This window comes from Gopherus flavomarginatus, chromosome 1, assembly GCF_025201925.1.
Source record: "Gopherus flavomarginatus isolate rGopFla2 chromosome 1, rGopFla2.mat.asm, whole genome shotgun sequence".
Taxonomy (NCBI): Eukaryota; Metazoa; Chordata; order Testudines; family Testudinidae; genus Gopherus; species Gopherus flavomarginatus.
In genome coordinates this window covers 254,542,161-254,567,884 of record NC_066617.1, presented here as the reverse complement: position 1 = coordinate 254,567,884, position 25,724 = coordinate 254,542,161, and the positions used below count along the sequence as shown (strand labels likewise).

Below are 25,724 nucleotides of genomic sequence, written 5' to 3'. Positions count from 1 at the left end.
CTGTAACTTGGTCCCCAAGAAAATAGGGTGGTACCAAGACTAAGTCATGTCTACCAAGGGGCTTGAGACGAATGCCAAGCAGGGGGAAGTTTCTGGTTTTAAATACACTTCGGAGTGTGAATAAATCATACTTTGTTTCAGAGAAGCTCTTTCTGTGTCACTGCATACTGCTCCTGTCCACAGGTTCCTAAGTGAAGCTCTTTCAGGTGCCACACCCATTGGGTCTGTGAAGTGTCATGGTTGGCAACTAGGGGGAAGAGCCGTAATTAAGCATTTTAATGCCCAGGGCGAGCAGCCATATTTGCACCCCTTAGAGGTGATGCGTAGGGGGGGCATGTGGGGTCACATGGCCGCCCAGTTTCCTTCCTCCTATTTAGTACAGACATTTTCAAACTATGGGGCACACCTTCCTAGGGGGATGTGCCCCACAGTTTGAAAACGGTTGCCTCCTGCTGGGAGCCAGCAGATCGGAAGCTGGTAGGAGCCCCCAGCTCACTCAGACCCCTGGCTCTCCATGCTATGGGAGCCAGGACACTGGCTGGCTTCCCAGCAGCCTTCCCTGCCCTGCTCCCCAAGCCAGGCCACCTCTGCACAGACGGGCACTCCCCAAGCAGGGCGGATGGCACAGCGCCAAGCTGCACCTGACACACTTTGCCTCTTCCCTGAAGAAGCTCAGCACTGGCTAGCAACATCCTCTTGGCTGCCATGAGATGCTCCCCATTCCTTGGAGGACTCATTCCTCTGGGGCACCTGCCTCTCAGCAGCCCGGTCACACCCTGCTCACTCCCCAGGCACCTGCCATTGCAGCTGGGTCACTCTCCCCACCCTCCCTGCTCACAGAGCAGAACCGGCCCTTGCTCCCCTGCCCCAGCCCCATGGCTGCCAGGATTGTGGTCTCACAGACAGAGCTCTGAGCTCAGCCATGCGACTCTGGCCCAGAGCTGGGGGCAGACAACTGCTAGCAGGGCAGGCTTGCTCCTGCCAGCTGCCGAAACCAAGGCTATGAGAATAGAGCAACCCCTAGGATTACCATATTTCGTGTGGGGGTACTTGAGGGGGTATTTGGAGAACACTGGAGGGATGTGTGTACTGGGAGGGATACCTGGAGGTGCTGGAGGGGTGTCTGTACTGAGATGGATATCTGGGGATGCTGGGGGGTATTTGGAGAGCACTGGAGGGGATACCTGTGGCAGGGGTACCGCTGGAGGTGGGATGCTGGTGCTGGGAGGGGATGGGCCAGCTTAACAGGGGAGCACCAGCTGCTGCTGCTCAGGGGATGCTGCATGCAGGGCTCCTGCTTCCCACCCATTCCCCTATCCTCTTCTCTCTCCCATCCCTTCTCCACTTCTCCATCCCCTTCCTCTCCCCACTGCCCCCTGCCCTGTGCTCCTCCCCCATCCCACATATGCCTCTACCTGCCCCATTCCCCTGCCCTTCCTCCTGCCCCATCCCATCCCCTTTCCTTCTCCACTGCCTCTTCCCCCCACCTCACCTCCTTCCCCCATAGCCCCACCTCCTATCCCCTTGCCCTGCTCACCGGAAAACTTTTCGTGTGCGCCAGCATGGTCCACATAGGCCAGTTAGTGAATGATACACTAGCATGTACTAGAATTCACACCTCTCTGGTATGGATGAAAGCACCGTATAGACAAGCCTTCAGGCGTGGAGGCAGTGCATTCAACAGTGCTCTTTACTGTTGCTGCTCCAAAATGGAGAGGCACATTCTCCATCCCCCCCTTTCAGCTCCTTCTGCCAATGGCAATATACACATGTAACCCTTCTGCCAGGTGAAGCCAGCAGCAACAAGGGCTGGATTCAGTATCTAGGGGTCCCTTTTCAATAACACAACACAAAACTTGCTCAAGCCCCCCTGCCCAGTAACCTGGGACAATTACACACCACTTCTGAGTGCCTTTAGGAGTCAATACTTCCCCTCTCGCAAGCACAGAGTCTGTGTAGCAAAAACTTTTAATAAAAGGAGGGAATTAACTCAGCATTAATTTAGGAAAACATCACAACTAGGGTTCATAAACACAAAGAGTGTGCCCGTCCCTTCTCTGCACATCTCTCACAGTTGCTGTCCTTGGCCAGGGTAGCCCCAGAGTTCAGAGATTCATCTGCAGAGTTCACCTCTCACCCTGTGTGGAAGGCAGGGGGGATAAGGAGGCACCTTACATGCTACAGTGCTCGAGCACTCACTCGTCGCCCCAACGGCTGATTGCCATGCCTCTGCGAGCCCCTGCTCTAGCCCTCTCCACTAGCTTCTCTGCTGGCTGCTTGCCTCTCCATCAGCCACCCTGCTGGTCGCGCCTCTCCGCCAGCCGCCCTGCTGGTCACCTGCCATACCTCTCCGCCAGCCGCCCTGCTGGTCTCCCCTCTCCTTCCAGTGAGGTGCTCCTCTCATCCCAATCTATGCAACTGCTATTTCTGCTGTTTCTCAGCTCAAGCTCCACCTAAGGGAGGCAGCTACCCTGCCCCTTCTATCCATCAGCTTCCAGCGGTGCCAAGGTTCTTCTTTGCAATGAAAAGTCTGGATGCCTGTAAAAGCAGCTGGAAATGAGGCATAGCCAGCACCATGGCCAGCTGGCTCTGTCTGCTGGTTTGGGCACTGCTGGCTAAATTCAGTGAGCACAGGACTGGGATTCAGGAGACCTTTGCTGTATTCCTCACGGTCACTGACTCACTAGGCCATCTTGAGTGAGGCACTCAAATTATCCATGCATCAGATACCTCGTTTGTAAAGTGTTTAACCAATGCTTGGTCACCTTTGTAAAGCTCTTTGCAACCTATAGAAGAAAATTACTATGTACTGTACATGTCAAGGCTGTTATTAGTCTATTTTAATATGCTGTACATTGAATTCTGTCACCACATGCTTTCAAGACCTATGTTTTGCAAAGGTAAGAGAGGCCATTCCATCTTTCTCCCCCGACCCGCAGCAAGCCATGAGGTAGGCGCTGCCATCCAATACACACGTCCCTCAGTGGTGGGCAGAAGCAGCAGGAGTAATGTTGGCTGTAGGAGCAAAGAAGATCATGACCTTCACTAACATAATGACCATCGTATTGGCTATGTTTATTTCTCACCCACCCACCCACCAGTTCTCCTTTATAGCTGCATCTGTAACACTGACAGATTCTGGTCAGCGGTGGCTGGGATCAAACCCCAGATCTCTGGAGCTTAGTGCATGAGCTGCTGTTGCATGAGCTAAAACACCCATGTCTTTTAGCCAAGTCTATAGCAGGCTCATCAGTTTCTAGCTGGTCAAATTGCCACTAGAGGGGGACAGACTGCCACACCAAGCAGGCATGGATTAGACTTCCACTGGGTGGGCAGGATGGAAGGACAACGTGTTGAGGCATTAGTGGTGTAGCAGCTAGCTGGGACATTTGGACGATGTGGTATGGGGGACGTAGGGGAAGGACTGAGACAGTTCAACTAAATATATAAAAGAAGTCACTCACAACAAATACACCTTCAGCTTTTTGTATTAATGTCATTTGTCTGTTATTGTCTCTTATCTATTTAAATTGTAAGCTTTCTGGGCAAGGACCTTCTTCCTGTGTGTTTTTGCAGCACCTAGCACAGTGTGCTCCCACTCTTGAAAGGGGTTCTTAATGCACTTCCACAGTAAAAATAAGTGTGTGCTTATAATAAAAATTGTTAAGGTATGAAGTTGTGACTTTTCTTCTTGGACAAATGGCAATACTCCTGTGACAAACATTTTATCACAGTCAAAAGTTTTATTCGCTGTGTTCTTTCCTTTTTGTTTTTTACTGACATCTGCCTAGAAACATGTATTTTCTTGACCTAATTTTGTTGCACTCATTTTTCCATAAGGCCTTGGGCATATAAATATTTTCACCTTCTCTTGTCTCCTTCCCACCTTTGTTACAGTCAAATGAGATGTTTTGTCCTCAGTGGAGTAACAGTACAAGCAGATACAAACAAACAAACACACACATGCACCTTACACTTACTATTTGCTGTACCAAGAAGTCCTTCCAACCTGAATAAAATCCTGAAAGTTGGTTCTGAATATGAAAAATAAATTTGAGCATAAATCTTTTCAGTTATTAACCATCAGCTTCAAATGCCTTTAATATTTTGAAAACAAGTGGTGGGATACAATTGGTGATGGATTAGCTGTTTGAAGAAAAGAGAGCACTGCTATACTGAAAAATATCTCTGAATTAATTACAAGAAAGCCACATTCTAAAAATAGAATGGAACCTGAACCTAGCACACCATCATTCTAAAATGTAACAGCTTAGACTATTGTAAAGAACAGAAAATGAATGAAAAACAAAATAGGACAGGCTAGTCATAATATTATAGGTGGTTTTTTTAATAACATCTAGAGAAGTTGTACACCCAACTCTCCTTAACTTTTAATAGTAGTTGAACGCCTGACTTCCTTTTGTCCCACCCCAGGCCTGAATACTTCACACAATTACATTTTCTACCATTTCAGTAATAATTTCAAAAGTGACATTTTTTAGCATCAAAGTCACCTCAGCTTTCAAGGCAGATCATGTTATTTACTGTAAAGCTGTCTGCTTCATCAAACTTCATTTTTATTTTAAAACAAAGCCATTCCCATGAAGTTCAGAACACACATAGGCAGCCCGTTTATGGAAAACATTACAGGAAGAAATGCATTATGTGTGTATAGCAATTTTAAGATGCATTTTTTTCATTTATAATTAAGTGGACTTGTTGTGGGTTAATGTTATGTATCAGTGGCCCAGAGATCAGAATCAACATCAGCAACAAACTAATGTATTTAATCCTATTATTTTAAAGGGACTGGGCATTTATAGAGTTCAAAAAGAACATGGGGCTAGAAGGATCAATAGTAAGCTGTTACTTCAAAGTGCATGCCTTGAGTTAATATTTTTAAACATAACGTGTCTGAGACTCAGTCTCTGAGCCTCTCATGCTATATGTGGAATAGACAAACCATGTCACTAGGCAGAAATAAATTGTTACCCCACAAAAGAATCTTTATATAAAACAGGAAGCCCCCAACTATCTTAAGTTCAGGGAGATAGAATAGTACTTCTTAAACCAGGTCTTCAAAAATAGTAGCATCCAGGGAGGAAAACTGGGACGTGATTCTGCAGTCCTTTTAGAGGGAAAACTCCCCCTTTCAACTCAGTGCAAGTTTTGCTTCAGTAATGACTATAGTATTATGACCTGTCATTCTCTTTCCTTAGTTTCTTTTGCCATTTTTAGCTTTACAATTATGTTTCTGATAACGTCTTTCTAGTTTCCTTGTTTTCACTCAGTGTTACCTTCACTTATTTTATAGTTCTTCACCCTCTGGCTATTCTATAGTTTTTCTTTCTACTTTTTCCCTTCAGTTTTTCTATCTGTGCAGTTCTATTTCTGCCAAGAATCTGAACTAGAGCTGAAGTGAACATTATACATTTTCATCTCCAAACCTGAGTAAGAGATTGAATGTACAATTACTGTGAAATCCTACTCTGGAACCCACTCTTGTTCAGATCTCTTAGCCATTGTTCAGCTCTCTTGTGGCGTACCCGGCATAACTAGTGTTAAATACTCTCTCAACATGGCCAGCTTTCACTGATATCAATGGGTGTTTGACAGATGAATCAAATACAGAATATGCAAAAGAGATCTGGAGTGCAGATACAAGATCCACAGAACAGGTTAGGGATAAAATTGTACCTGCTAAATGTAGTCTAACCAACATACAGAAATCTGGGGGAGGATTTCAAAATAAAATCTGACATTCAGTGCTTTCCTAAACCAAAAATTTACTCTTCAGGATTTGTATGAGTTCCAGGGACAAGTCAACACTAATAAAGGCAATAAGGGGTTGATCCAACTCCCATCTTCAAGAGGTAGCAGCCACAGAGAATCTGAGACTGAAAAGAAGGAAGAAATGCTAACAAGTCCTATTTGTGTTTCAGAAGTTATTTAAAATGAACTAATATTTAATAAATCAAGGGGCAATATTTTCAAATTTACAACAGCAGTACTTGCTGCAAACTCTGTCTCTGGTAACTTGGCTTTCCTGGAGATCAGGGATGGATGAATCCAGTGCAAACCTGCTGATGCAACTCAATGCCCTCTAATGGCAGCAAAGCTGGTACCCAGAGAAAGTGCCTCAGAGGGTTAGGGAAGAAAGCATGTGGTGGAAGTGACATTTCTTCCCTCCTCCCCTTCAGGCGTTGGTCCTATTCCATAGGATCAGGCTCTCCTCCATTAGTGTATGAAGAGAGAAGCATGGAGCCTGCAATGAACACTCACTGCTCAGGGAATTTTTTGCCACTCCTTCCACTCACTACTATGGCTCAGATGTAAGTTGGAACCATGAGGACTTAGCTCTCTTTGCTACATGCAGAGTTGAGGCGTCTCTTCTGGCAGTGCTGTTCGCCTAGTATGGAACTGGTCAGCTGCTTTAATGCGGTGCCTCAGCCTCACTGGCTGCCCAAGACTCAGAGCACCATCAAAACAGGAATTTGTCATTAGTTGGGAAAGCCCAGGCCTCTCATTACTCTCACTTGTGTTCCCTTCAGCTTCCTCATCTGCCCTGACACTATCACCTCCTCTGACCTGCTCCGTTCACAGCAGCACCACAACCCTAGCCCCTCTGCTTTTCAACATGGAGAGATCTTTATGACACCGTCAGCAAAACTTGGAATGAGATTTCCACCAGCACTTCTCTGTCTTCCTCTTGCTTCATCTGTCGCAGACCCTCTGCAGAGCCTCATGACCCATGAGGATGAATGGCAACATGTGTAATTTCATACACACCCAGAAATAACATATTGAACTATGTCACATTGGCCTGCTCACTTTCAGTCTCCATTGGAGATTGGTTACCATGAATTAAACTATTACTGTTGATATCGCCTATCTTATAACATAGTAACAATGCACAGATATTCTGAGGAAATAATTGACATTTTAGAAATAGCCCAGTGAGATGACTGGTTCTCCCCTCTATATTGAAATAAGCGTTCTTGAAAGCTACCAAGCCATGAGAACCTGTCTCTCATTTTTCACTGAAGCAAAGGAGTAACTGTTAAAGACCATATGTGAAAACTATTCCAACATGTTAAGAAAGCAAACTGTATTGAATGGAAATATGTTTTCTCCAAGTTTGCCCAGAGTTCCTAAAAATACAACCCTTTTCAGATTGGTTTAGGAATAAATCACAGCACTTTTTCCTCCCAGCAGAAGAAAAATCCTTGGGTCTTTCAGAATTAAATAGTCAGATCCTCAGCTGTCTATTGAAATCAAGCTATGACAATTTACACCAGCTGAGGGCTTGGTCCAGAGGTTCTATATCAACTCAGTGGGGAAAAATTCAGATTACTGCAAATAGGAGTTGCAACTGGGGATTTGAAGGGGAGGAGGGAAGATGAGAAATACAGTGAAAAATCTGTTTATATATTGCATATACAGGAGCAGTGGCAGAGGAGCCAGCAAGCAGAGCTGAAAACAGGGGAATCTGAAATGAGAGTTTGTCCGTGAAGTTCGGGGAGGGTGTGTGTGGTGTTCTGTTTGGGTTTTTGGGGGAGGTGAGTTGGTTTTTTTGGACTGAAGCTTAGGAGGGAAGGCTAGAACAGCTACAGAAGCAGCAGTGGTAAGGATCCAAGGAATGGAAGAGACAAGGGAGATGGCTGGGATGTGGAAGTTACAGGATGTACATTATCCTGAAGGGGGTACCTGAAAGATGCTTTTTTGCATGAAGTGCCACCTGATAGAAGAGAAGATGTGAGGTTTGGAGATGCAGCTAGAAAATATGATTGAATTTCGAAGGGGATTTGAGCAGATGATGGCAAGAAGGAGATGGGGGGGGGGTTGAAGGGAAAACTCAAGACTTGCAGATGCAAACTGGACCAAAGAATGGTGAGGATAGGCTGCTAGAAGAGGAAAGTAGCCAGTGGAAGCATGTGACACTGAGAACAAGGTGAAACACAGCTGAGGAACAGGCTTGCTGAGTTGTAAAATGAAGGGGAGAGGCAGGCAGTAACAGAAAGGCAAGGAAGAAGAAAAGAGCAGTTAGTCCTACAAGAAAAGGAGAACAGACAACGGAGATAGCCAAAGTTTGGAGACCCAGGAGGGTAGAGGATGACTTGCAGAAGGTTGCAAGTGTGAACAGAAGACAAGAAGACTTGCAACCAGAAAGATTAGAAGGAGAAAGCCTGGAGAAGTGCACCAACACCAAGAAGAGACAGGTCTACGTGATTGAGAACTCCCTACTAAGAAGAACAGACAGGCCTGTCAACAGAGCTGATCTGGAGAACAGAAGAGTGTGTGTGTTGTCTGCAGGGAGCTAAGATATGGGATGTGGACCTGAGAATAAAGAGGATCCTAATGGAGCGGGAAAGAATCCACTGATTGTCTTTCATGTGTGAACAAATGATACTGTAGATTCTCACTGGAATGCATCAAGGAAGACTATGCCCGGCTAGGGAAGATGGTTAAAGAAATGGAGGCTCCGGTGATCTTTGGTGGGATTCTACCCATCTCTAAAGAAGGAGAGTGAAGGTGAGACAAGATGATGATAATGAACAGCTGGCTCAGGCAGTGGTGCTATAAGGAGGGCTTTGGGATGCGTTTACGAAAAGAGGATTATTCTCATGGGATGGACTCCTCCTGAGTAAGGAGGGAAACAGACTTGTGGAACGGAGACTGGCACAACTGATTAAAAGAGCTTTAAACTAGGAATTCTGGGGAGGAGGTCAGAGAGGAATTCCCCTCATGCCAGATTGGCAGAGATCCTAGGGGTTTTTCATCTTCCTCTGCAGTGTGGACCATGGGTCACTTGCTGGTTTGAACTAGAGTAAATGGTGGATTGTCTGTAACTTGAAGTGTTTAATATCAAGATTTGAGGACTTCAGTAACTCAGCCAGAAGTTAGGGGTCTATTACAGAATTAAGTGGGTGAGGTTCTGTGGCCTGTGATGTGCAGAAGGTTAAACTAGGTGATCATGATGGTCCTTTCTGTCTTGAAGTCTATGAATCTGTATTCCAAATTTGTTCGGGGAAAGTTAAACATCTGAAAACCTCCCACATGAGGTTGACCGTTTTAATCGTATTTGACTAAAATGTAAGGTTTGCATGATTCCATATTACTCTCCGAGCATTAATGCCAAAAATAGCAGTTTTCTTAAGTGGATCCTGTGATTTGCTGAATTTTGAGTAAAATTTGATAGCACAAAACTTTCCAGAATATAGCAGCAGTTCATGGAATCAGCTAGAATTTGAGCAGTTTTCAAACTTTGCAGCACTGCGTTTTTATTTTCACAGGTCTTTCAATTAAAGCTATTTCATGGCTCTAGCAGGAGGAAATGAGAATGGCATATAACTACCCACCAGCCGCCCCAGCTTTTCAACCTTTGTTCTGTTTGTTTTTTGAACCAAAGTGGAGGAAATTGCCAATATGCCTGTAAACTGCAAGAACTGGGAAATTGCTACAATACACAAACCACTGAGAAAACCCAAACTTATACAATTTGATGTAAGCTACATATAAGTTATATAAAATGATTACAGTCAATGGCATGGAAATTAATGCTACTTATAGTATCAGGACTAAGTTCTGTTTTTCCTACACAAGCGTTCCAGCCCACGGGAAAGAACCACTTTCCCAACCCCTCACAACACAACCAGGAATGAACCTGTCGGAATACTGCGTGTAGTACTCCCTGAGTGCATCAGGAGACAGGCTAGTGCACCCTATGGCACTTCATGCTTCATCAGGAGTGTGGCCAGCGAGGCTAAGGAAATGGCCAGGACTCTGGCCCTTGTGTACCTCTTGATGCCCAAAGGCAGACGTGGCAGGGAGTACATATTGCACCTCTCTAGAAGGGATGCTGTTCATCATGCTCACCAAGTGCATCTGAGGATTTCTTCCTACAGCTAAGTCAAACCGAATACTTTGAACCTCCTTTGCTCAGCTGCTACAGTTCTGCACCTTAATTAATCCTTATTGTATACCAGTTACTTCTAACATTTTTAGAAGACTTTCAGTAGATCTGTGCAGAAAAATATTGCAATTGAATGTCTACATTTGCGTGATGGACTCTACCAGTTGGGTGACTGCATCCGCAGATGGCTATGTAAGCACCAAAAGCACCATCAGCAGCAGAGATGTCTGTCGAATTAACTTGATATACAAATGTAAGTTTCCCTTAAAGGCCTCTGTGAGAAATTGCCTGTTCCTCATAATATACTGCTGCAGTTGTGATCACCAGAAGTATTTGGCTTAAGCCTCCCCCACCCACCCCCGATTTAAAGGAAAGGGAGCTTCTGGCAGAGCTTTTCTCTGTGAGGGCTTCTTGATACTGGAAATCATTCTCCTCACAAGTACAAAATAGCTGATGTCTTTTAAACTTCAGGACATGCGGCAAGGCTCATCTCTGATGTCAGATTTATGGGGAAAAGAGGAGAGGCCTGGAGGTCAAAATGTTTGAGGAGGAAAGTGGATATTTAAGTTCTTTATGGGTAATTATTTTATTAATTAGTTATTTTATAGTTATTAATTACTCTGCCGGTACGAAAGCTGCTTAATTTGCATTTGTATTATTAGTCCAAATAAAGAAAGAAATAAAATTGTACATGGTCCTCTTGCCTCCCTTTTTAAGGACTGCTCATTGCTGTTACATCAGAATGACCGTGGGTCTTTGAAGCACTGCTCCTTTGCATTGCGTAAGTCATGCAAATACTGATTTAAAAAAATGAAGAGTTTGCATTTTGAAAATTATCTGGATATTTAATCCCTGCCTATATGGAGATTCTGGATAGACAGATTTCAGATCCTGGCCTGGCCCTCTCGCCATGCCAACCAATGCCATACAGAAATCAGGTTATAGCCCAGCTCCCTGCAAATTGTACAGACTATTTTATAATTAATATAGGCCTTATCCACACTGGCCAGGGAACCTAGGGTAGACCCTGATTTAAGCACATGTTTGGGTGCTTTGCTGAATCAGGGTCATTGTGCCTTTCTTGCAAGAAAAAAGTTTACATATGGTTCTGTCATAGGTTTTCCCCCCACTCTGGACTTTAGAGTACAGATGTCGGGACCTGCATGTGAACCCCTAAACTGAATTACCAGTTTAGATCTGGTCTGGCTGCCACCACCCAAATAGTTTGAGTCATTTGGGAAACTCTGTCTTCCCCCCAAAACCTTTCCCTCCCTGGGTATTCTTGAGAGACTGCTCCACCAATTCCCTGGTGAACACTGATCCAAACCCCTTGGATCTTAAAACAAGGAAGAATTACTCATCCCCCCCCCTTTGGTTCCTCTGGTGAGGTGTCAGCTAGGCTAGGTGAACTTCTTCACCTTTTACAGGTAAAAGAGGCATTAACCCTTAACTATCTGTTTATGACAGATTCTCTGGAAAGATGCTAACTTGGTCTGAAATTTCATTGTAGAAGACAGAGTCTGAGCAGCTAAATTTATCCCATGTGTTGGGGTGAGAAGTGGACCATTCCTAAGTTTATGTGAGAGTAAAGCAGACTGTGCTCACTGCAGACTAAGGCTGCACTGAAGGTCACTCTTGCGATACATAAGCAATGGGGAAAATAGTGTTAAAAAATCCACACCAAGCAAACTGTACGTTATGGTAAAGTGTATGTAAAGTTGTGCCCTTCTGTAAGCAACATGTTTCTCATTATACAGTCAGTTCTTAGTATGCATTGAATCAATCATTCTGGGCCAAAGGCGTTGTAGGGGCTCACCTCCCAGGATTTGACGCAACTATTAGATTTTAAGCAAATTCTGATTATAATACTCAATTGAGGCCACGGCCTAATAAGAAATTCTGCACTAGGCTTTCTCCCCGTTCCCCTTTACTAAATTATTAAAGCAAAATATCTGTCAGAATACTTCAATGGAAGTCCAAGGGCAAAACTCCATTGGCTTTGGAGGGAGCAGGCCTGGACCTCAATTTCCCAGTCTTGTAAAATCATTTTTTAAATGTAAAACTATAAGAATATCTAGTTTAAGTTGCAAAATGACCCCAGGAATATTCTTGAAGTGAACTGCAACATCCAGCATGCCAATGGCATCATTCTGTGGTTTTGTCATTTACTTCGTAGTGAGTGCTGTTTAAAAAAAAAAAATCACAATAAAGACACATAACAAGAAAATAGTATGGGTACAACTCAGACTAGCTTTGTGGAAATCAAAATCCTGACAAATTTCCCCTGGAAAAGGACTGAGAATTAGGAATGTCGGGGGAGGAGGGTCAATGGGTTTGGTGTGGTAGAAGAGAAGGGGTGTGTGATTCCGCTGTCCCATTAAAAAATAATTACCAATAAAACAAAGCAGTGATGTGACCATTCATTGCTAGTGTCCTTCTGCAAGCACAAAGCCTCCAAAAAGTCAGCCAGGGCCTAAGCCAACAGAAGTTCTTCTGCCCTTCTAACTTGGAAAGCTAATTAAATACTTGGCCAAAGCTCTTTTATCATCTAAAGGGCAGCATGTGGCCCTCCACCCCCACATATTTCATTCCAATAGCTCAGCGACAGCCAGTATACATTCTAGCTTAGAATTATAAACATTACATTAATTTGCAGCAAGTCAGAAATACCATTAAAAGATTGCTGGCACTGCGGTTGCTGTGAGTGGATGAGGGTGACGTAGGGAAATAAAACTAGTGGAAAAAGAGAAAAGCAAGTAAAATGTTATCTCAGGAGAGACCCAGAAATAACATCTTATACAGCCCAAACCTGATCACCTTCAGGGCTCATGTCCAGGCTCATCTTTTTACCCAGGCATTTACATAAGAACATAAGAACGGCCGTACTGGGTCAGACCAAAGGCCGACAGTGGCCAATGCCAGATGTCCCAGAAGGAGTGAAGCTAACAGGCAATGATCAAGTGATCTCTCTCCTGCCATCCATCTCCGCTCTCTGACAAACAGAGGCTAGGGACACCATTCCTTACCCATCCTGGCTAAGAGCTGTAATCCTTGTGCCGCTCTGAGTTGGCAGCAAAAAGGGCCGGGTTCAGTATCCAGGGATCCCATTTCAATAACACAATGTATAACCGGCTCGAGCCCCCACCCAGTGACCTGGGACACTTACATACCACACCCCCCTGGGTGCCTCTAGGAGGCAATACTTCCCCTCTCGCAAGCACGGAGTCGGAGTGTAGCAAAATCTTTTTAATAAAGGAAGGAAACTATGCGGCATCCCATTGGAGAAACATCACAAACAGGATTATAACACAAACTATAAGCAATAACCCACCTCCAAGTACTTTTGGCAATGTCCTTTCCCCCTTAGGGTCTTAAGCCCAATCACCCCAAAGTCCAACAACCCGAAAGTCTCTGGTCAGTGCCAGAATTCAAAAGCTTATCTGCAGAGTTTTACCCCTCTAGCCTGGGTGGAAGTGGGTGGTGAGGGAGTCCACACAAGCTGTTAAGGGGCACCTTACGTGGGCCAGGGCCAACTGCTCCGCCTCTCCATGGAGTTCTGCTGCAGCCTTCACCATGACCAGCTCCACTACACCAGCTGTGCCACTCCTCCAGCCGGCCCTGCAAACCGCTTCACTCCACTCACTGTTCCATGCTGCTCCAACATGCTGCAAACTGCTCCGCTCTGCCAGCCGCTTAACGATAGGTCTTCAGGCTCCCCCACTAGTTAACACAGCACTCAGTGATCTCAGCTCAGCTTTTTCAGTGATTTCAGCTCTTATTAGGGGAGCCCTGGTGCTGGTGCACCATTGGCCCAACATGAATTCAGCTCAGCAGTCTCCAGATGGACTCCTAATCGGATCAAAATTAGCTCTACTCTTTAACAGTGGAGAGAGGAGGATGTGCAATTGGTGTTCCAGGCCCTCAAAAGTGGCCCATACCATCAGGTACACACACCAGTCCCCAACCTCTCTCCATTCACTGGGTTTTGGAGCCCATGTCCCTTGTCTAGCAAGTGTCACTTAATTTATATTGAGACATCTCTGTCATAAAGCAGTCTCCTAGTTCCTCATTCACATAATCAGGTGGCAACACTTTATTTATCCTACCCCAATAACAAAGAAATTGGGGATCCCAGAGCTGTCAGAATAACCATCCCAGGCTACCTTGGGCTATGCTGGGCGTGCCCATGCAAATATCTGAGATTTCACACTTCCTGAAATTCTTTCCACACTTCCCGTAATTCACCACCAGATGTCTCATAGACTCATAGACTCATAGGTCAGAAGGGACCAATCTGATCATCTAGTCTGACCTCCTGCACAAGGCAGGCCACAGAACCCCACCCATCCAATTTTATAACAACCCCTATCCCAGGACCGAGTTATTGAAATCCTCAAAAATGGTTTGAAGACCTCAAGCTGCAGAGACACCACCAGCAAGCGACCCGTGCCCCACGCTGCAGGGGAAGGCGAAAAACCTCCAGGGCACCTGCCAATCCGCCCTGGAGGAAAATTCCTTCCCGACCCCAAATATGGCGATCAGCTAAACCCTGAGCATGTGGGCAAGAGTCACCAGCCAGCACCCAAGAAGGAATTCTCCGCAGCAACTCAGTACCCATCACATGCAACATCTCCCCGCAGACCATTGAGCAGACCTGTCTGGTGGTAATTCAAGATCAATTGCCCAAATTAACGATCCTATCATAACATCCCCTCCATATACTTATCAAGCTTTGTCTTAAAGCCAGGAAAGTCTTTTGCCCCTACTACTTCCCTCGGAAGGCTATTCCAGAACTTCACTCCCCTAATGGTCAGAAACCTTCGTCTAATTTCAAGTCTAAACTTCCTAATATCCAGTTTATACCCATTCGTCCTCGTGGCTACATTAGTACTAAACTTAAATAATTCTTCTCCCTCCCTAACGTTAGCCCCCTTGATATATTTATATAGGGCGAGCATATCCCCCCTCAGCCTTCTTTTGGCCAGGCTAAACAAGCCAAGCTCTTTGAGTCTCCTTTCATAAGGCAGTTTTTCCATTCCTCGGATCATCCTCGTAGCCCGTCTCTGAACCTGTTCCAGTTTGAATTCATCCTTCTTGAACATGGGACACCAGAACTGCACACAGTATTCCAGATGGGGTCTCACCAACGCCGTATACAACGGTACTAACACATCCTTATCCTTGCAGGAAATACCCCGCCTGATGCATCCCAAAATCGCATTTGCTTTTTTAACAGCCGTATCACATTGGCGACTCATAATCATCCTGCTATCAACCAGTACCCCCAGGTCCTTCTCTTCCTCCGTCGCTTCCAACTGATGCGCCCCCAACGTATATCCAAAATTCTTATTATTAATTCCTAAATGCATGACCTTGCACTTTTCACTATTGTATTTCATCCTATTTCTATTACTCCAGTTTACAAGGTGGTTCAGATCTTCCTGAATAGTAACCCTGTCCTTCTCCGTGTTAGCAATACCCCCCAGCTTCGTGTCATCCGCAAACTTTATTAGCACATTCCCGCTCTTTGTGCCAAGGTCAGTGATAAAAAGGTTAAATAAGATCGGTCCCAAAACCGATCCTTGAGGGACTCCACTGGTGACCTCCTTCCAGTCCGACAGTTCACCTTTCAATACGACCCTCTGGAGTCTCCCCTTTAACCAGTTCCTTATCCACCTTACAACTTTCATATTCACTCCCAGATTTTCCAATTTAACTAACAGCTCAGTGTGCGGAACCGTGTCGAACGCCTTACTGAAATCTAGGTAAATTATATTTACTGCATTTCCTTTATCTAAGTAATCCGTCAGGGTAGAGCTCATCCTGACTCTGCTTACATAGCCATTAATGGACTTAGCCACCATGAATTTATCCAGTTCTCTTTTAAACGCTGTTATAGTCCAAGACTTCACAACTTCCTCAGGCAAGGAGTTCCACAAGTTGACTGTGCGCTGCATGAAGAAGAATTTCCTTCTATTTGTTTTAAACCTGCTGACTATTAATTTCATTTGGTGACCCCTAGTTCTTGTATTATGGGAATAAGTAAATAACTTTTCCTTATCCACTTTCTCCACATCACTCATGATTTTATAGACCTCTATCATATCCCCCCTTAGTCTCCTCTTTTCCAAGCTGAAGAGTCCTAGTCTCTTCAATCTCTCCCATTTGAAAATGGGAGCTGGCTTGGAAATTGTAACTTTAGGGATCAGGGATTTTTGAAAGAGGATTTGTAGTGGGTTATCTTAAACTGCTGCACTTAGGATAATAAGAAGTAATTCTTAGCTCTTCTTCAGCTCTTTTCATCAGTAGATCTCAAGGTAATTTTCAAAGGAAGCCAATATCATTATCCCCATTTTACAAATTGGGAAATTAAGGTACAGAGAGGCAAAGTGATTTGCCCAAGGTCATCCAACTGGTCAGTGGCAGAGCTGGGAATCTTCTGTGTCCCAATCCAGTGCTCTATACACTAGGCCACATTGCCTGTGTTTTTAAGGTATGTTAAAGGTCGCAAGAGCATATGGCTAGGCAACCCGTTTAGCATTTCTATGAATCAAATAACATTTAAGAAGTAGGTTTTATTTCTAAGAGCAGTGTAAGGCTCACTCATTTTATGGAGTGGGTATTTTGCCTGCATGAGGACTGCAGGATCAAGATCATTGTAGATTTTGTTTAAAAAGAAAAGTGAGAGAGATGTTACTGATATGTTTCATCCCAGGCATGGAGCAGAGTACTGTACAAGTTCACGGGGTGGATGCACCTGCAGCAACAAGATTGTGAATCCCTTACTGTACATGGAAGAAGTCTTCTTAACACACGTACACACTGATGCTATTCAAAACAAAGCACTTCAGTTGTTTTTCCACAAACCTACGTGCCATCCACAGGGAAAGGCTGCAGTGCCACTAACAGTAGCTCCCAGTGGGAAGTTTATGGGGTTTATATTCATCCTGGCAATTTTTCTTTAAGTTGAACAACTTACCCATCTTGGAATGTGTCCATTGTTACTGAAATATATTAGCAACTTGAACTGCACACAAGGGTAGAGAACAAACATTTCTAATGTGCTTTGGATCCAAATTCTTCTCTCCCTGGGAGATTTCTGAAGACTCCCCCCCCCCCACTATTTTTAAGTTAATATGTTTCTGTTAGAAGGATTGAAATATGAAACTAGACTTGACAGTAGAGATATTATTTCCTGGTTATGTTGGAATTAATGGTTCCCCCTTTATTTAACATGTAGCCATTGGAAGGGTTCTCTGTATGGTTCCCTAAGTGTGCATTGAGACAATCTGCTTCTCTGGCTTCCAACTACACAAGGGGGATTTTGAATTTCAGTTGCTTCACCTTTCCTCCCTCCACCCGCCACTAAGGGGTGTAAAAAAAGCAGGAAGGACTATGACTACATGGACAGAGGCATCCATTATACACACATTCTCCTCAGAACACAAGGCACCTTATCCATCTAGTACCTAGAAAGAGATGCTACGTCTACACTACAGGATAAATTCGAATTAGCTTAAACCGATTTTATAAAACAGATATTATAAAGTCGATTGTGCGCGTCCACACTGGGCACATTAATTCGGTGGTGTGCGTCCATGGTCCGAGGCTAGCGTCGATTTCTGGAGCGGTGCACTGTGGGTAGCTACTGTAAAATAATGAGGCCAATAACGTCGATTTGCGTCCACACTAACCCTAATCCGATATAGTAATATCGATTTTAGCGTTACTCCTCTCGTTTTGTAGGAGTACAGAAATCGATTTAAAGAGCCCTTTAAATCGATATAAAGAGCAGTGTAGTGTGGACGGGTGCAGCATTAAATCGATTTAACGCTGTTAAAATCGGTTTAACAGCGTAGTGTAGACCAGGCCAGAGACAATGCAAATCAATCCATTGGTTAGAGAAGAGTGAAACAGCTGCCAGAAGAGCCAGTGCAAACAGATTCTCACACTAATTCTAACCAAGTTCTTCATTCTCCCAGACAGGTGAGGAGAAAATCAGTGAAGAGTTTGTGCTTGAATTGCTCTCAGCCTTTCTTTCTGCAAGCTGAGCTCACTGGGCTTTAACAAAGCTCCATTACTAACAAACATCATGGGGTTAAAAAAGCAAAAGTGTGGGGAGAGGGGAGGGGGAGCCATTTTCGGAAGAGGTCCAACAAAGACAGTGTGGTTAGGAAGGGGGAGGGAAAAAAAATCTACATCCTTGGAAGAAAAAGTGTTGAATGCCAGCTGCACAGAGCCTAGAAGAATCAGTGTTTCTGATGCTTTTGTCTCCTTATATGGTAAAATGATACAGAGGGGTTTCACTAGGCTGTGAAGGCAGCAGCTTGTTTCCACACAATACTGGCTGCAGAGCAGAAATCAGAAGAACTGCCCTTCACAGGCTGTAGAAATCCCTGGTTAGCTGTGCAGCGCTACTCTACAAGTAGGGCCAGGTGCTCTCCTTACATATTTGTTAATGGATGTGACTCCCTGTCCTGCCTGGTCCAGGGAGAAACACTGACTGTCCGCTACTGCTCTGTAAGTAGATATTCCTTCCCCGCTCTCCCCCACCCCCCGTGCCATTGACTATACCTTAGGAGTTATTGATTTAAATAACAAAGCGTGCAGAGTGAGAGATGTTTAATCCTAAAAAGTGTTCTGTAATGGATAAGGATAAGAGGAGGGGGAGATATTTAATCCCTAGCTAAAAAACAGAGCTAGGGCTGCGAAGAGGCTAGGAAGAAGGTTTTTTCATAAAAGCAGATCTCTCTGTATGTCCTTCTGTAAGTGATATCTTAATCAAGGTGATGAGGCATTGATCCATTTCATTCTGTTACTATTTTTACTACTCTATAGGCTATTGTATGTTTATCTGATTCACAGGAGAAGTCGTAAAAGTAGGAGCTCAGGTTTGGGGGGGGGTTTGTTTAAAAAACACCTCCATTAATATTTCCTAGCCCAACAAAAGAGCTGATTATTTTTGCACTGTAGCAATAGCTGATACACATACAACAAAGGTAGCTTCCTGTTCGCTGTTCCACACCAGGGACAAAATGTACAAGGAAAAGAGTATTTTTTTTATTTGGAGGGATTTAATTGGAATGAAAAGCAACAAATAGCTCTGAATTTTTTCCTTTTGCCATTATATATATATTAATAGAGGAAAAATCATTTCAATAAATAATGCTAACCTTCATTTTTCTGCTTTCATTATTTTTTGAATCCCTTCCCCCATCTCCACCCTCAAACCAAGAGGTAATATCTGGGTTTTGATACATTGTTCACAAGACAGCATCCTATTTCCATGTACATTCATGCCGGAATCCAGTCACAATTACAAAGAGGAAAATCAATAACAGAAATATACACAAGAAATGTCATTTTGTTGTTCATCAGCTGCTATCTAGAGGTATGTTGATTAAGAGGGTTGATTACAAATAAGTGTCATTACTAGTACATTTGGATTAAGTAATGATAGACTTGTGACAAAATCTTCCTTTGAATACGCATATGCAGTTCCCATTAACTTCAAGTGGAGTTGCCTTAGGCATATCAAAAGAAGAATAAGGACCTTCGAATAGCTTATTGCATCCAATTGGTAGGGAAATTTATAATTCAGTTTGCAGTTAAATTTCTATTATGATCCTTTATTTTCATTTGTTTCTACTTTTCAGAAGCTCTCTCCTTTGGGGCTAACATCTTTGATTTATTTTTCCTTAGCCAAATGATGACTTTTTGGTTCCTGAAAGTTTAAGAAAAATTGATTCAGCCATTTGGATCTGAAACCCCCACTGGCACCCACTCCCCCCCCAACTTTTCTCACTGTATAAAAATTATCACCCATTTCCCTGTCCCAGGCGGATAACTGGAAAAGGATGCACTTTGAAAGCTGGCTTGTAAGCACAGCTCATTTTAGAGTTCTGTATAGCCTTGACTAAGTTTGAAAAACAATTAGCTGGATACTAATAAAATTATAAATGATTGCTTCCAGCAGCTCCCATTGGCCTGGAGCAGCGAACTGCGGCCAGTGGGAGCTGCGATCGGCTGGACATGCGGACGGGGCAGGTAAACAAACTGGCCCAGCCTGCCAAGGGCTTTCCCTGAATAAGCAGCGACCCCAGTTTGAGAAACATTGCTCTATGAAGTAGAGAAGTACTATTATCCCCATTATACAGGTGGGGAAGAGAGGTACAGAGAGAGTAACTACATTAACAGTTGTGAGGTGCTCAGATATTATGATATTGGGGGCTATATAAATACTTTGATATATAGATAGCTCATTGTTATTTAATGTTTGTGTAAAGTACCAAACTGAGAAACCCTTCTATTCATCTGTAGGAGAGGTAGAGTGATGCTCCCTTCCACACTTTTCTGGAAGAGATGCAGTATGGACTATTTGGGCTATTGTCATGGTGCTGCTGCAGGGATTGTTTTATGCAGGATTTCTGTACAATGGGAGAGGCGGTAATTTTCACTGTATAGCATCACATGATGTTCTCCCATTGCCTGATTATATCTTTGGGGCTGGCTGTTTGGGCGTTGTACTGGCTGTGTGCAAATCAATAAAAGAAATTAACTCTTTTCTGGATGGATGTACGTCTGTTGGTGAGAAAGTAGCTTAGTTTCTGTGACCGTTCAGTCCTGGGCTTATGTACTGTATTACATCTGCCACAGATGGTAGCTTTATTAACTTTGCACCATTTTTCTCCCATTAACTGTTTTAAAATGCTACCATTAGGAAGCTGAGTTTCTATGTTTGTAATGGTGAGCATTTGATAACTCCACCTTAAACAGATCACAGCCTTATGCCTCACTATTTATTCTGAACAGGAAGGAAGGCAGACATCAAACTCAAAAGGTATTGAATTAGTGAATTAGCCGGAGGCCTTTAGCTTTAATTGTGAATTGCCTTGTTGTAGATTTAAGAATCACATGGAAGGTTATTTAAATAGGTTTCTTTTGTAGTTGAAATGTACACAGGTATATGTAAATACATATGTACTCCAGTCACTTCAGTGACAATGTAAGGTGTGCTGGGTATGCTGTTGAACTGTTGGTGCTCATATCTACCCTGCCTTCTGTGCTTACACGGCTACTGGCACTTACTTTACAACTGTTGGAATTACTTTAAAATGCTAAATTGAGGAAGATGCTGGCTGGCTGCAGAACAAGCCACAATTGCTAGAACGTCCACTTACCTCTACTATTACTAGTGCTCTTCTAGCCAGGCCCAACAGAAACTTCCCCACACAAGAAACAATTTAAGTGTCTTTTAAAAAAGTAATATTAAATAAACTTTCCAGTTCATAATAGGGACTGTGCAATCCAGGGATGAACCTAAGTAGCAGGTATACTTTGCTCAGGAGTATACATGCTAATACAGGTTGTTGTCTTAGACAATTGCTCTGAAGAACCTGAGATCAGATATCAGAATGCCACACAATAGGCAAAAATGTGGTGGGGTTTGTGAGAGGGGGCTGAATGGCTGGAAAGAACTAATTCATGGCTCAGAAGTATAACTACAGATCACCTTTCAAAGAGGTGGGTTTTTTAAACCAATTGGGCATGTAACCTTTTATTCCATATCGTGTGCCAGCAAGGCCTGAAAGGGATTTGTTAATGAAGTTTCTTTACTGCTATTTGTTACGCGTAGAAAGAGCAGAAATGTCAAGTCTGGCTTTCCCTGGTTTTGCTGAATGACTTCTGGGAAGTCTTAGGAATGTTTTTTGCAAGCTCCAAACTCTTTGTTTTATTCTTAGAAACACACCCCCACCCACACATGAAGCAAGGAACAAATCTACAGTTAAAAGAATTGCTTTTTTCTATCAGCACTTACTGGTTAAGATACCAGTCTCACTACAGTCATGGGGTATGAGGCTGGGCATGTTCTGAAAGAGAGCAACAGCCTATCTTAAGATGCTTTGGTTTCTTAAAGGCACAGTACTGAATTCCCCCAGTAAGTCCTTGGGTCCTGCTTACTGTAAGATCACTGTACCATGGTATTAGGAGGCTTCCCTCCCTTCCCCTTCAAAGAAATGACAAAAGAAAGAAGAGGTGGACAACCAGCCAATTGAGAAAGAAAGTTAGCAGCAAAGTTTACACGAAGAGAGTGGTTAAGCACCCGTTAACAGAGTTAGTGCAGCTGCCATTATACAGGATACATAGGTCTCCAAATGGAAGAGATTGCTGAAGTTATGCTTCCCCACGATGAAAGGAAGTGCAGAAAAGGGAGCTTCTGCCCAATCTCCTCTAGGAGTTTCCATTTCAGGGACCTTCAGAAAGATGGGGTGTCTCTATGCTTGGCATGGGGGTGTTGGTATTCAGATGACAGGTTAACATCAAAGTATCCTTGAAAAGTTCTTCTGCTTTTTCCTTCCCGTTGCCCAAGGAAGGGAAATGTCCACCTTCATAGAGGAGAAGTACAACACCACCACTTTGAGACACTGTGCTTGTGGAATACACACACAGTAGTGCCTACTACTGCCCCTTTTCCCAGGGTGCAGCACAGACCACTGCCCCTGTATCGATCCATTTCGAAGTCTAGTGTCATTGCTGGGCCTAGACTTCCTTGGTGCTCACATGTCAGGGGTGCAAGGTCCAGGACTATACCAAGCCCTTGCCCAGGAGCAGAAAGCAGGAAAAGCCCGTTCTGACCTAGCCCCAAGCATTTTAACTCTCCTGATGTCTTTATTAGGCCTGTAGAGCAGATTAAATCTGGAAAACCTTAGAGCACTGTATGCCAGGAAAGAAGAATCACATGAAAGTGACAGTACCACATACTAGAAACACGGACAGTTAATTGCCAAAAATGCCATAAAATCAGCCACCTCTGAGACAACACACAGGAGCATGTGCAGAGAACTGAGATCTTTCACTAATGATGCGAAGCCCTGCATGTGTTCAACTTAGACATATTTTAGCCATTTGTGGTTCCTCAGACTGAAGACCAGACTAACCCTCCTGAGAGCCACATGGGTGCTACCGAAAGCCCTAAAATAGACTTTAAAAAAGCAGTGGTGTGCCATGACAAAGCCCAAGCAAACACGGAAGTCCAGCTCCTCAGCTGGGGCAAATCGGCACAGCTCCATCTGGCCCAGAATATGTTACAGCAAGACAGTCAACGCCTCTTCCTAAGAATCAGGCATATCACTCACCATAAGCGAACATTCCTTGTCCTATGGCTACTTAGAACTCAAAAAGGCCCTCAAAGGTGGGAATCTTACCTCCTTCTCCCCATTAGTCAGCCAGTCCATAGAATCACCCTAGTTTATTGTACAATATCTATTCCATATTAGGCTCCGTATATCTACCCTTTACACCTTCTTTTCCAACTAATGCTTCTGGCAAATGTTCAGTTAGTCTCTTCTTCAAATAAACAAAACAAAAAAAGAAATAACATTAGCCTCTGTTGCCTGCATGGAATTATGGTCTTGGTCAGAAAAAATATTAGATCCTGGAAAATTCACCTGCAGATGATGCAACAAGATGATTGATAACAATTGTGCCCATAACTGCTAAGTTATGGGAAAGATCATCTCTTGCCAGTAAATCCGTTGTATAGTTCAGAATGGTAAATCATAACTACAAAGGATATCATAAATCTTTACACTTTAGCCTTTGGAGCATTAACATAAATAGTTTCCAAATGTTCCATGTCTAAATGGACTATGTCAGTGGAGTTGCCAGACAGAAATCTTCCTTTCTTGAAGGAATGAAAATAAAAGATTTGAAAAATTCTAAATGCACACAGCATTTTTTGTTTGTTTGTTTTATTTTAGGAATCACGTGTGGGAAGTGTGTGAACACCTCCGAGGCGCACTTAATTTCTAAACTGAAGGCTAGCAGAATCTCATGCTCACAGGAGCACAAACTATGGGTGAAATCCTGGCCCCAACTGAAGTCAATGACAAAGCTGCCATTGATTTCAACAGTGCCTGGATTTCATTCCATATCTCAGTGTGCCATTACAGCGAGAGTTAAAAGCTTTGAGTCTCTTAATATAATTTGTCTCCTATATTTTATAGTGATGATATTTCCCCCTTGCTTTTACCTTTGTTTTTCTTTTTAGTGTTTCTCAGTGTGGCAGTATAAATTTTAATAACCACTTCTCTTATAATGAGCTTATTCATGGGAAAAAGGAAAGGAAGCACATTGTAAAGTTAATGTATTAAATTATTCTTTGATTATTGTCTTATAATCACTGCCCTACTTGGCACAGCAGGACCTGGACATATTAACATTCTGGGCATGCTGAAGATTCCATCTTTTTTTCCAGGCCTGTGAAGAAAAGGTTGCCTGAGAATTTCTGTATTCCTTTTGAGTTTTATTTATGATGTGGATCATTATAGAAGTGAGATTTTATGATGGGATAGGCTTGTTTATTACTAGGATTTTGATGAGGCTAAAATTAACTGTTGTAAATAACTGTTGTATTATCGTAGCAGAGGCGCCGACTCCATGGGTGCTCCAGGACTGGAGCACCCACAGTAAAAAATTAGTGGATGCTTAGCACTCACCGGCAGCCCTCCCCCGCAGCGCCTACCATCCCTCAATGGCGCCGCTGATCAACTCCTCCCTCTCTCAGTGCCTCCCACCCACCGCAATCAGCTATTCTGCAGCAGGCAAGAGGCGCTGGCGGGGAGGAGAAGGAGTGGAGATGGGAAATGCTATGGGGAGGGGGTGGAACTGGGAAGGAAGGGGTGGGGCTGGGGATTGAGCATCCCTGTGGCCCAGAGGAAGCTGGCACCTGTTTATGGTAGCACCTGAAGGCTTTGTTGTGTTAAGCACTGAAGAAACACAATAAAAAGACAGTTCCTGACCCAAAGAGCTTATGCTCTATCCATGATACTAGACAAGAAGAGGGAGTTCTAGGTAAAGAGTTAAGCAATCTGATTGGTTTATTAAGGCCTGGTCTACACAAGGAAATTAGGTCAACATAACTACTTCACTCAGGAGTGTGAAGAAAATCCACACTCGTGAGTGATTCAGTTAAACTGACCTAACCCCTGGTGTGGACAGTGCTAGATCAATGAGACCTAGCTACAGGGAGGTAGAGTACCCACACCAATGGGAGAACCCCTCCTGTTGGCATAGGTAGCATCTTCACTGAAGTGGTACAGCTGCACTGCTGCAGTGTTTTAAGCATAGACAAGCCCTAAATAGCAGTATTATTCACCCACTGTCTAGGCCCCTCACCCAGCTTAATGCTGGTGCACAGGACAGGTGCCTGTTGAGTTGTGAGCATCTTTTATAAATCTAAAACAAATAAAATGATCTATTTCACCATTCTCACTTCTCATTAGATAGGCCCTATTATCATGATATGTGATATGATATGGCAGAGGTCTAGCAAAGCATTAATGGTGTGGGAAAAGTTAGAAAATTTTTATTCCCACAATACAAAAACCAGAGGTCATCTGATTAAATTAATAGACAGCAGGTTTAATAGAAAGAAGAGGATGTATTTTTTTACACAATGCACAATTAACGTGTGGAACTCCTTACCATGGTATGTTGTGATGGCCAGAAGTATAAGTAGGTTCAAAAAAAGAACTAAATATGTTCATGGAGGATAGGTTCATCAATTGCTATTAGCCAAGATGGTCAGGGATGCAACCTCAAACTTGGGACAGCCCTAAATCTCTGAATGCCAGAAGTGGGGAATGGAAGACAGGGATGGTGTCACTCCAACTGCCCTGTTCTCTACACTCCCCCGAAGCTCTGGTACCGGCCATTATCGGAGACAGGATACTGAGCTGGACAGACTATTGGTCTAACCCAGTATGGCAGTTCTTATGAGCTTACTTTTAATTTCCCACCCCCTGCAGAA

General features: G+C 43.7%; 1 protein-coding gene across 5 annotated transcripts in view; it reads left to right on the top strand.

The window, feature by feature from the left end:
- Positions 1–25,724, top strand: part of FHL2 (four and a half LIM domains 2) — a 65,506-nt gene that overhangs the window by 17,325 nt on the left and 22,457 nt on the right. For 2 of the 5 annotated variants that reach the window (XM_050922702.1, XM_050922693.1), the window contains exon 1: positions 18,240–18,433. The exons of 2 other annotated variants lie outside the window; for them this stretch is intronic. Coding sequence is in view for 1 of the 3 variants with exons in the window: in XM_050922668.1 (XP_050778625.1) it covers positions 19,200–19,304 (105 nt within the window). In the remaining 2 variants the exon portion in view is untranslated. Of the gene's footprint in view, positions 1–18,239; positions 18,434–19,148; positions 19,305–25,724 lie in introns of those variants that run through there. One more of the 5 variants, XM_050922668.1, reaches the window with a different exon arrangement.